The following is an 11632-nucleotide window of genomic DNA, read 5'->3' as shown; positions in this document are numbered from 1 at the left end:
TTGACAACAGCTTTTTTCCTAAGACAATAAAATGAAGGTACTACATTGACAACCTACATCCACTCAGATTCTTACCTAAAAAACATTTATTTTATTTGTGTAATTATTCATACTTATTCGGTTGTTTTTTCAATATGTCCAATACTGTGACATACTTAAAAAAAGTTCACTTTATAAAGCAGAATAAAAAATCACCAGTTCCCAGTAGTGGTGATCCAAGAGTCAAACTACCACTTATTTTACTTAAAAACTCAAAAAATGATGCCAAAAAGGAAGAATATAAATGCTGAATTACTGAGTTCGAGTAAAAAAGGTTTTGAATTCGAGTCATTTTCCATGTTTGAGTAAGTGGTGGCTGTGTCTCCATGGCTTAAATACTGCTTGAGTCTCCAGTGCAGGCACCTGTTTGTGTTGAAGTTCTGTCCGAGTGTCTTTGAGGAGCACAGAAGGTCCTGAAGTCACGCTCAGTATCCCGCTGGATAGCCTCCTTTCCTGGGGTCGGACTCCGCACAGAGACGCTCCCCCTGCCGCACCACCGCCTGGACCACAGAGTCTGGAGTCGGCAGCAGCTGCGTGATGTGGTTCTTCTGGACCAGACCTTCCAGAACACTCTGCCATGGTATCATCATCACACAAACATAAAGAGTACAGTGCAGAGGGTTAAAGAGATGGCTCATGCCGAAATCAAAGATACCAATTTTTCCTCTTTCTTGTTATGCTATTTATCAATCCAGATTGTTTTGGTGTGAGTTGCAGAGTGTTTAAGATATTGGCCTTATGGTCTCTTTCAAGAAATCTCGACCTGGCTACCTGAGATTACCCACAGTCCTTGTTTTATTATTTTGTTTTTATCAAACTACAACTGACAAACGTCTTACCCCCAGAAGGATGTTAGCAACATGGCTTAGAATTTGCAGACATTCATGGTTACCAGAGGATATATTGAATTCATCCAGCACCATCAATAGGTCAAATACCTGCAGAAGCAATACATTCCTAACTTCCCCTGCTTTGTTTTCTAGTGCTTATTAGCAATTGTTAGCAAATACTGATGGGTGAACGGATTGTTTTTGCATTGCGATGTTTGAATACAATTTCAGAAACTAAAGCCAAATCACTACCTAGTCATGTTTTATGTAGGTTTCAAGTTTACCTGTACGTTAATAAATCACTCCAAAAAAAAAAACAGTGGTATGCTAAATAAAATACTGCACATTTCAACTGAGGGTGTCCTGGCCCTTTTAGCAGTTTTCCAGATGTTATTTTGCATTAAATGTCTCCACACAAAACCCACCTTTTCAAAGCCCTGCTCCACGACTGTCATATTTGGGTTGAGCTGATTGTGAACGCGCGGTTCGTTCACAGCTTTCTTTAGGTCATAGTTGAAGAACAAGGAATTCAGGATGACCTGTTTCAGTCAGAAAACATTTTAAAATGTCAATTAACTGACTGTGTGTCTGCTGGATGGCGTGTGAATTAATCAGACTTACTAATGCAGTGGCTGTGGTGATTTTTGTACCACCAGACGCTCCTACAACCATTTTGACTTTGTTTTCTTTGTCGAAGATGATAGTAGGACACATGGAAGACAGCGGCCTTTTGCCTGCAACAGATAGAAAAATAGGGCTACAACTGCTTAAAGCTGGGGTTGGAAGTTTTGGGGAAAATGCAAAACAAACACACACAAAATACAGCCCCTCCCATCAGACAAGCACTGTCAAATGTGAAAGTACTAGTTATTTGTTTCATTGCAAACAAATGGGTCTGTGAAGCCTTTTACGATGACATGTTGTAATTTGAGGCTCAAGCTAGCCACATAGCCTCAGCCTGGAGCCTTTGGTTAACAATTAACAGAAGTAAAAACTATAACTAACATTTTCTCTCAATCTATAACATGCTTTGCCGATGTTGACACAAGTTTTATTGAGTTTATTGTATTTCAAAAGTGACCTGTGATTGGTCAAAGTTACCCTCAAAGGCGAGATTTTCTAAGCCTGAAAACAGATCCAAAAGGAGATGCAGCAGGCTACTTTTCTTTCAAACCTCTCAATGCTAAAAGGTTATTATATTATATTATTATTATAGTGTTTAGACTATTTTACACCATTACATATTCACTTTTTACCATTCACCTTGGATTTACCATTGATTGAATTATTAATATATTTAATAATTAATAAAGTCAATTTTGAAAGCTTAAAACAGCCACAAGAATTTGACCAAAAAAAAAAATGTTAAGTTGTATCAGCAGTGTCACACAGTTGGAATTGGCTTATGCTTTAAAGTGTAAGAAGAGGAGGCTGATAGTGAGCTTAAGCTATCAGTGTTCGTGACACTGACAAATCCAGGAACAATAAAAAGGCTGGTGAAAGCATCAACTCTGCTTCATCCCCAACAGAGAAAGAGTCAACCTTTTGTGGTTGTGAACATTCTTTTTGTTTTTAAGACTTCTATCCATCAACGAAGATGGTGTAGAAGTTTTAGCCTAAACCATTGATTGGTGTAAAACAAGTGTGATAACTCAGTCCAGCCACACCTGGTTGAATGAAGTTGTTTGGTGATGGAGGGATCCCAAACCCGTTGGTCATGTGTGGCGAACTGAAGTCGTCCATTTCATCGTTGAAAATGATTCCAGTTGATCTCGACATGACTTTGGAACCAAAGCTGGAGAAATAAAACAGCTTTTAAATAGTTATTAACACAAACATTTCACAGATGATAATCAATTGAAGTGTTTTCTTTCTGACAGGCAATTTCAGGAGGAGTAATAATAATCCATTAGATGTATTACTGCACTATCCAATGCACCCAAATGTGCTTCTCTGAAAACTTCGTACTATAAATTAATGGTGCTGGTGGCCGCCACAGCGCTGCCATCCTCAGCTATGACCGACAGGTGAGCCGTCCCGTGGTCGTCTGGGACAAAGTAGTCCGGCTCATAGTAGCTGTCTGGGTGGGTGGTGTCGTCTGTAATTTTACTTCTAATGCCATCAGCAAAGTAGTCTGAGGTCATGTTTAGGATGAGCTGAGGAGAGAAAAACAAGTCTGTCTCAGAGCAGCAGTTCCCTGAGAGTTTGATTGAAAAATCCTAAATGGTGAACAACAGCAGAGTTACAAAACAGTAATAGTAACTGTAATCACTTGAAGAAGAAAATATAATCAACTTTGAAATTACTCTAGCTAAAATTATTTATTAATACTATTAATTAATTTCAAGCATTATCTTTAATCCTACTGGACTTGCATTTTAAACATTAGGCAATCCCATTTTCAGCATTATTTTTATATTGTTACACATACGTCTTTTCTTTTGTTCTATTTTTAATACAATGCACAAATCTTTTCATATTTAATTCTAATTTCTAATGTTCTCATAACTTCGCTTTGTTTATATATATATATTCTTATTTTTAAATGAAGCCATTATAACTTGACCCAATTTCCCCCAGGAGATCAATAAAGTATTTCTGAATCTGATAACAAATGCACATACTGCCCCCGACCAAACTGCACAGTGGCAAGTACAATTCAACTGTGAAGCCAAAAAGCTCCAAAATAAATCTATGACATGTAACAATAATACAAAAAAAGGCTTACATCGGTAATATTTAGATAACGTGGGTCCCCGAGTCTGCTCCTCTTGGCATAAGCAAAACGAAAAGCCTCTACGATTCGATGGTACGTCAGAGTCTTTTTCTCAGCTGTAGACACACTTGTGCCTGTGAAGTTGTACCCTGCAAAAATAATATGAGGAAAAAACGTTTCTGCATTTGATAAAGAATCACATTATCTTTGCTTAATCAGTTATTGAGTCCTCTGTATCATTATGCTAAAAATTCATTTCAGTCAGTGTCAGTGGCAGGTCATTAAAACTGGGAACTCTTAATTTGAATAACAGAAAAGCAATACAAATATGGGAACATGTTCCTACAGATTCATTTATGAACACATTAAATATTTCCCCAATTGGAAATTAATGATGCCACTCTTTATTTAAGGCATAACTAAAGATGCTCTGCCTGAACAGATTGGGTGTTGATGGTGAATTAAATTTGGCAAACAGAACAGAGTCGTAGCTCTGTGTTCTGCTTCCAAAAGAGGCGGAGAAACATTCCCAGGGACGACCTGAGGAAACCTGACATCCTTTCTTCTACATGGCTGAACAAGTACTTGGCCAAGCTCCTCACCCTCCACTATGTTGAGTATGAGTGCCAGCACAGGGCCACTGGAGGGGGCGTCTGGGACATGCATGGTGTATTCCCCCACGTTCAGCTTGAGAGGATTCTCATTGAGCACAGGCTGGTACTCCAACAAATCCTCCAGGGTGATAATGCCTCCTAGAACAAGCACATAAGTGTCAGAGTGAAATTAAACTAAGGAATAATGCTCAAATGACAGTAATTGTGGTATTTCCAATTTCCAAGTCTTACAGTGTAAGAACTGATAAATAGGTTGAATGTATCTATAAACACAAAAATAAACAAGAATTAACTTAACACCTGCTGCCTGGATGTCCTCGACGATGATCTGTGCCATTGACCCGTTATAAAACACGTCAGGCCCCTCCTCTGCTATTCTTTGGTACGTCTCGGCCAGCTTTGGAAATCTAACAATGTCGTTTTCCTTCAGTATGTTTTTTTGAGAATCACAAAACACCTCACTGGAAGATGATAAAAGAGAAAGAAGAAAACCAGTTAAGTTTTTGTGTTTTGTCGATAGAAATGTTTAAATGTCCGGCTTTGGCAACCCCAAGGGGTAGCATACAAAAGCCACACTGGCAAACAGACAATGCACCCCTCTACCTCTCTACCTAGGACTGCACCAAGCACTGTATGTATATCACTATAGACAATTGTCTCCATAATAGTCACATTTTTCAAGAAACAAACAAGTTTCCTACACAGAATTTGCCAAGATTTTGGAAATCCTGCATATAGTTTTTTTACAGAGAATTAAATGAATAGATTGATACAAGTTGCTCCATTAAACGTTAATCTACCATTGATGATGTTTCCCCCTCACCACATGTTGGCGTCTCCTTCAATGGAGTCTTTGCTCTTGGAGATAGCATGAGCCAAAGCTTTTCCAATAGGAAAGCCATCTCGAGCCAAGGCAATGCTTGGCTCAAACAGGTCCTTCCATGGCAGCCTGCCATGCCTCTTGTGGGCCATCTCGTAACCACGGATCTCCCCAGGAATTGCTATGGACAATCCACCTGTCATGTAGAAACAGCAGCACCACTATTTTACTTTTTAAAAGGTATTTTTTTCAGTCAACTGTCAGACTGGTAGACCAGAATAGAAACAACTCTGTAACCAGAAGCATGTTCAAGGGAAGATATAGAAAGGTTGTTAAGCATGAAGGAACATAAGTTGATGGATAAGTTGGAAACTCAAATATGAATCTCTCTTAGTCTATCTGATACAACGTTAGAGTCATGTAATAGTAGATGAAAAAGCTCTCTGCCTAGGAAATACTCAAAACAGCTTCAGGCTAGTACCTGTACGGGAAAGCTTTGTGTTGTTGCCAAACATGTCTTCTGTGGCGTTCATGGGGGCCGTTTCCCTTGCATCAATGGTTTCTACCTTTCCTGTTGAGCAGAAGATTAGGACAAATAGCAGATTGTGTTTCTTCTCAGTTAACTGTTTTTTTTTGGACTAATAATGCACACTTACCTGTGGCAGCGTCATAGATGACAAAAAATAGCCCTCCTCCGATGCCCATGCTGTGAGCATTCAGAAGACCGACACAAAGCAAGGCTGCGATAGAAGCATCCACGGCTGACCCATTCTTCTTCAAAATGTCCCTGCAAACACAAGAATACACTTAGTAGAAGCATGGACTCACCTATAGACATGTAGATACACAGTATACCGCTGTGTCACAGTTGGAAAACAAAAGTCTGAATCGCTGTACCTTCCTACTTCTGAACACTTTCCAGCATCAGCAGCCACAGCAGCCTTTGAGTAGAAGTGGTCCTGGGGAGGGGGAGTGTTTTTCTTCCCCAGGCCCATGAACACCCCCAGGAACAGGCTCACTGCGGCCACCACAAGGACCACCAGACCAGCAATCAGGGACTTCCCAACCATTTTCCTGCTCAGGAAATCAAACAGAATTTCTCAGAATCTAAACTGTTGACCTCTTCTGCAAAATTAACATATAATGCAAGGCGAGGAAGACAAGGCAGGCCAAGTGTATACAATACAGTTCAACACAAGGTAATTCAAAATGCTTTACAACATATACAAAAATATGAAATCATTAAAAGCATTGCGATATGGTGTGACAGACACATTATAAAATGACATTAAATACATTTAAAACAGTCATTAAAAAGTCCAGAAAATAAATAAAAATAAAAGACTGTGGGGTCGAATGAATACTGCCTACTGCCATAGCTATTAACATTACTACCAGTGGCGGACGGCCCATAGGGGCGCTAGGGGCGCCGCCCCCCCTCTTCCCACATATTTGATTGTCATTAAAAATTAAAAATAAATAAAAGAATATATTAAAAAAATATATATATATATATATTTTTTTTTTAATGAACAAGGTAAATATTATATAGTTGGTATCAGTAAAATGTATAATCTACAATAAAATCTTGTTTAAAATTGTGTTACGATGTCTAAAGTTACTGATAAGTAAGTAAGGATGGCTGCGTCTGCAGGTGGAGACTCCGGGTGCTAGTGGATCGCCGGAGCTGTAGATTAACATTTACATGCTTATTGTAGTTGTAAGGGCAATGCCTGTAGCACCATGGAGCATATGTGTGGGCTGGACCTGTATCTTACAGGAAAGGAGTGAGCAGAGGGTCGAGTTGTCGATTCTTGTTCAGTTTTCTTCCTCACCCTCTCAGACTTTGAGTTGCGCGCGCTGCTAAAGAGACGCGCTACCATGGAAATCAAACAATGGTGTAGCTGTATTAAAGTCCGAGTGGAAACAGTCGTGAGTAAATCTTATTTTGTCAGAAATCGGGAGAAATGCGGGAGAAATATGACCCCGGGAGGAAACCGGGAGAGGGCAATGAAATCGGGAGTCTTGGCATTGGCAAGTATGACACACACACACACACACACACACACACACACACACACACACACACATTACATTACATGATACTAGACGCTTTTATCCAAAGCGACTTACATACTCAATACTGTGGGCAATCCCCACATGAGCAATTTAGGATGAAGTGTCTTGCCCAGGGACACAACGACATGCCGACTGCAGTGGGGTTTGAACCTGTGACCCCCTGATCCCAACACCAAGGCTCTACCCACTGCGCCACACGCACGCACGCACGCACACGCACGCACGCACACACGCACACGCACGCACACGCACACACACATCATCATTTGAGTGTTCCCAAAGCACCAGCGTTCTGCAGTTTGTGTGGACCGACTGTACTGTTGCACAGTTTATACTGTAGAAACTATGTCCAGGACAAGGTATTTGGAAGTTTTGGAAGATTCATAGCTAACCACACTGAAGATTGTGTGGCTAACATCACCAGAAGTCATAATTTAAGGGGTCATTTCTCAAGATTTTCTTCCGGACCCCCCTAGTATGGTTTGGTCACCATAGCCCCACAAAAAATATTTTCCACCAGCCGCCACTGATTACTACCCAACAACACGTTGAAGTTGACAATTGGACAAATAAACAATTTCACCCTTGTGCCTTTACGCACAGCTATTAACAGCAGTAAATCAAGTAAACGGCGAGAGAAAACGGAACGAAAAAGCACCGTTGTCTTATTATCCACCATCACAACAAAAACGAAAGAAAACCTATGCTGAGGAAGTGATGAGTCGTAACGTCTCATCAGCTGAATATTAGGAGTGATAGAATCTGGATCTGCTATGTCTGGAGATACATAGCCAAGAGGCTTGGCATTCAGAATGCCCTCCATCTTCTGTAAGTACAGTCTGGAGCACAGTTTTGCTCACCGTCTGCCCCTGTAGTACAACTCTGAGAGCAACATCACGGGAGAACTCGGTGTATTAAAGCAAAACAAGATCTGCTCCCTGGCTCCCCAAATGAAGTTTGTCAGATAGGAGCTCAAAGAGTTTGCCTCTTTTGACAATGAAGCGCCGACGAGACATCAGAAAGGCGTTGGCGTCAAGACTTTCTAGGAGGTCTAGAAAGTGCAGGCATTTGTAGAGTATGCCCCATCGCTTCTCTGTCGGCCTTCTAATCTTAACAGGGAAGGGACCAAAACAGTCGACGCCGCTTGAGTAAAAAGGTGTCTTACACAGACGTCGACAAGCCGAAGGAAAGTCTGCCATCTTGGGTACTGAAGGCGTGGCTGGCACTGCATGCAGGTGTTCTGATACCTCTTGATTGCTTCCCTCCCCGCAGGATCTAAAACCTGTGACGCAGTTCACCCAGCACCCTCTCTGGGCCAGGATGAAGGAGCATCTCATTGAAGTCCTGGATGATAAGCTTAGTCAAAGGATGTTTGGGATCTAACCAGACGGATGAATGGAATCTGACTTCAGCCGCTCAGCTCTTCGCAATCTCCCTCCAGCTCTGATAAGTCTTGTCTCCCTATCATACTCAATAGACAGAGAGCCCAAACGACTGTTGGTTGGTAGGGAATGATCAGACCTTAGGGCTTTGACCTCATACTGTATGCGAATGACTCCAACTGCGCCTGCTGTAGAAGGAGATTCTCTGATTTGATGTAGTTAGTAGGAGGCTTCATCAGGTGAGCTACAGCTCAGATCGACCGCCCCATGTAGGGACTAAGTAGTTGATATCAGGGAGTCAAACAGATGGGCTGACAGTCACGTGTCCACAGAAAGCTGACTTCTTAAATTCGCTGTCCTCTAGTTCTGGATCGGCTGAAGGGCTGGTCGGCCATTGGTCCTTGGAGTGACCGAGAACTCAGGGCCTTGGCGCCAGCGATGTAGCCCAGACAGCTCCTTCAAGGTCTTGCTGATGTCGTGTAACGGGTTGTTCACGGTATTTATCCACCGTTACAAACAAAACCGAAAGTAAACATATTGCCGGCACGCAGGCACGGCTTCACCGTTGACATCACTCGCATGTAACGGACCAAATCACTGCGCGCATTAATGATTGAAACATATAACATCAACAAACAGACTTATCAGCTTACAATGTAACGCAGCGTCCACACGGCGGCGTGCGTTGAAGCTTGCCGGTGAGCTTGTCTGAAGCTCGACCAACAACCAATCACATGAATCTCCCGCCCCGGACACACAAGCACACGGTTTGATTGGCTAGAGCTTGTTCTGGCATATGATTTGATTGGCTGACGCTTCCGCCGAAGCTTCAAAAGTTGAACATTGCTCAACTTTTGAAGCGAGCAAAGCGAAGCAACGCTCCCACAATGCAGTTCGGCAAAGCGTGACGTCACCCCATTCAAAGTGAATGGGCAGAAGCATTGAAGCTTCAACGCACACCGCCGTGTGGACGGGCCGTAAACGCGTGGGCTTTCTAACATCTTCTAGGTGCTTGAATTGGACCAATAATTGTAAATGTTTGTAAATGTGTGTGTCCTTTGCATAGCCGTTAACTTAATTTGTTGTTTTCCATTATATGAGCCAGTGGAGGCATGTAGATGTTAAAGAGAAGAGGCCCCAGGATGGAGCTTTGAGGAACCCCACATGTGTCCTCTCAGATGTTTAGTTACTTATAGAAACAACTTTTTTCCTGTCCTTTAAGTAGGATTCAAACCAGTTTAAAAGTGTTCCAGAAGGTCCCACCCGGTTTTCCAGTCTCTCTAGTAATGTGTTGTGGTCAACAGTGTCAAATGCAGCGCTAAGATTTAATAATACTATCACTGAGATTCTGCCACTGTCAGTGTTTAAGTGGATGTCATAGAAGACCTTAGCAAGAGCAGTCTCAATGCTGTGGTGCGGTCTACGATTTGTATATCCAGCTAAATGTAATGGGTTCTTCTTTAGCCAATGCTACACCCTTTCACCATGATAAAAGACAATTGGGCCAGTACTGCTGACAACCAGTCAGACAAACCAAATCAAAAAACATAAAGCCCAAAAAACAACAATCATATTTTTTTGTCAGAAAGGGAGAACCGGAGGTGGACTTACCTTCGCTGGAGACTATTGGTGAAAAAGAAGGGAGAAGAAAGAGTTGGCTAACTAAGTGTGTGTCAACGGTAATGACAGGGTGTTTACCATGACCAGCTTCACTCATTGGTGATGATGTGAACATGATGTGTCATCTGAGATCACGTGTCACAATGGATAATAAGCATGTGCTTTATTTGCACATGTTTATGAAATGTATAGACAGAAAAACATGCAGATAGAAAGTTATAGAGGACCTGGAGAGAAAGTATGGAGGAAGATTGGGTATTGGAGGGTAAAGGGAAGGCCATGAAAGCTTTCTTCTGTAACTTATACATGTACATGGGTACACAAGCAATGACGCAATAAGGTATTGTGTGTTTTAGGGTATAAGGGGTTACATTGATAATAAACAAACAAAACAGATGTCACCCTTTTTCAAATTAAAGATGCCTCCCTTTCCTCACTTTGAAGTGAAAATCTTGAGTTTTTCTTCCAATCGCCTATAACTTCCATTTCACTCTGATATCTATCTGGCAGGCTACGCCAAAATGAAGGTGAGAGTGATTCGTTTACAGATGCCGGCAGCCTTCATCCCGACTCAGGGCTGTGTGTGATTGGCTCCGCCGGCGTTGCCATGCTCAGTGGCCGTGTCACAGTCTATTTGGCTTATTCTGCAGGCGTCCTCAGAGCAATTGAGATGCCTGAGCCTTCTCCCGGCAGCGCAGGTCCAAGCTAACTGGCAGAGACAGGAGCTTCTCAATAGCACATACCCTTCTGTGCTGCCTCAGCTAATCCTGTGTGCACTCCTGTGGCCCACTCCTAAAAAGCACTGTCAAAGGAGCCTGTGGGCTGCTGCTGTGTACAAATCTAATCACTACTATCCTGTTCTGGATCTTCCAGGTTCAGAGCCGCCCCAAGGACGAGAGTTTATCTAATGGACAGACCTGATTCATAGCGGAAGACAGCAATTACATATCTGTCTATTGCAGATCACAAAAGCCTTCCTTCAGCCTTTGTGCGCACGTCACTGTCACTGCAAGAGGGTTGCTTTATGAAATATCAGCTGGAGCTTGTTCATATGTCTGTCCCTCAGCTAGAGGTTTCATTTAGACTTTGCTAGGAGGGATGCAGTCCTACCCACCAGGCCTCCTTCACATTATTTTCTCACAATAAAGGAGAAGGATTGTACTCAGCAAATCAAATCACATGCTGCTGTTGTTCCTCAGTGACAGGTGAAACGCAGCATTCAGAAACACATACAGTGGAGAGATGGCCAACGTTGGAAAAGGAGGTGATGTCATGTGTTGTTAATGGTAGGTGCACTTCTTTGATTATAGGGAGTCACAGACTGTGTATGAACTACAAGATGGAAATTCAGCATATTTTTCTTAGCAGTGAAGGACAGATTTATTTTTAGATATATGGTTGTGAAAAACATATCTTATATCCCAATGGTACCTCAAACTTGTTTGCATGTGAACCCTTCAAATTCAAGTTGTTTGCACATGATTGTTGAGATCAGATCATTATTTAGTGCGACATTGTTTTACACCCTAATT

The 11632-nt window shown here is 41.9% G+C and overlaps 1 protein-coding gene across 1 annotated transcript; it reads right to left on the bottom strand.

Annotated features, from left to right (window-relative positions):
• ggt1a (gamma-glutamyltransferase 1a) lies at positions 1–6095 on the bottom strand. Its single transcript, XM_034118499.1, has 12 exons — positions 5917–6095; positions 5676–5806; positions 5501–5590; positions 5023–5215; positions 4500–4660; positions 4188–4337; positions 3598–3734; positions 2838–3025; positions 2537–2664; positions 1491–1603; positions 1295–1408; positions 1–611 (listed from the first exon to the last, which is right to left on the bottom strand). Exons 1-12 carry the CDS (start codon positions 6087–6089, stop codon positions 465–467), a joined length of 1725 nt encoding a protein of 574 aa, XP_033974390.1. The 5' UTR covers positions 6090–6095; the 3' UTR covers positions 1–464.
• Positions 6096–11632: the final 5537 nt, after the last annotated feature.

Source organism: Trematomus bernacchii, unplaced genomic scaffold, assembly GCF_902827165.1.
Source record: "Trematomus bernacchii unplaced genomic scaffold, fTreBer1.1, whole genome shotgun sequence".
In the NCBI taxonomy this organism is placed as follows: Eukaryota; Metazoa; Chordata; class Actinopteri; order Perciformes; family Nototheniidae; genus Trematomus; species Trematomus bernacchii.
The sequence above is the reverse complement of the archived record's forward strand: the minus strand, read 5'-3'. Positions and strand labels throughout refer to the sequence as shown.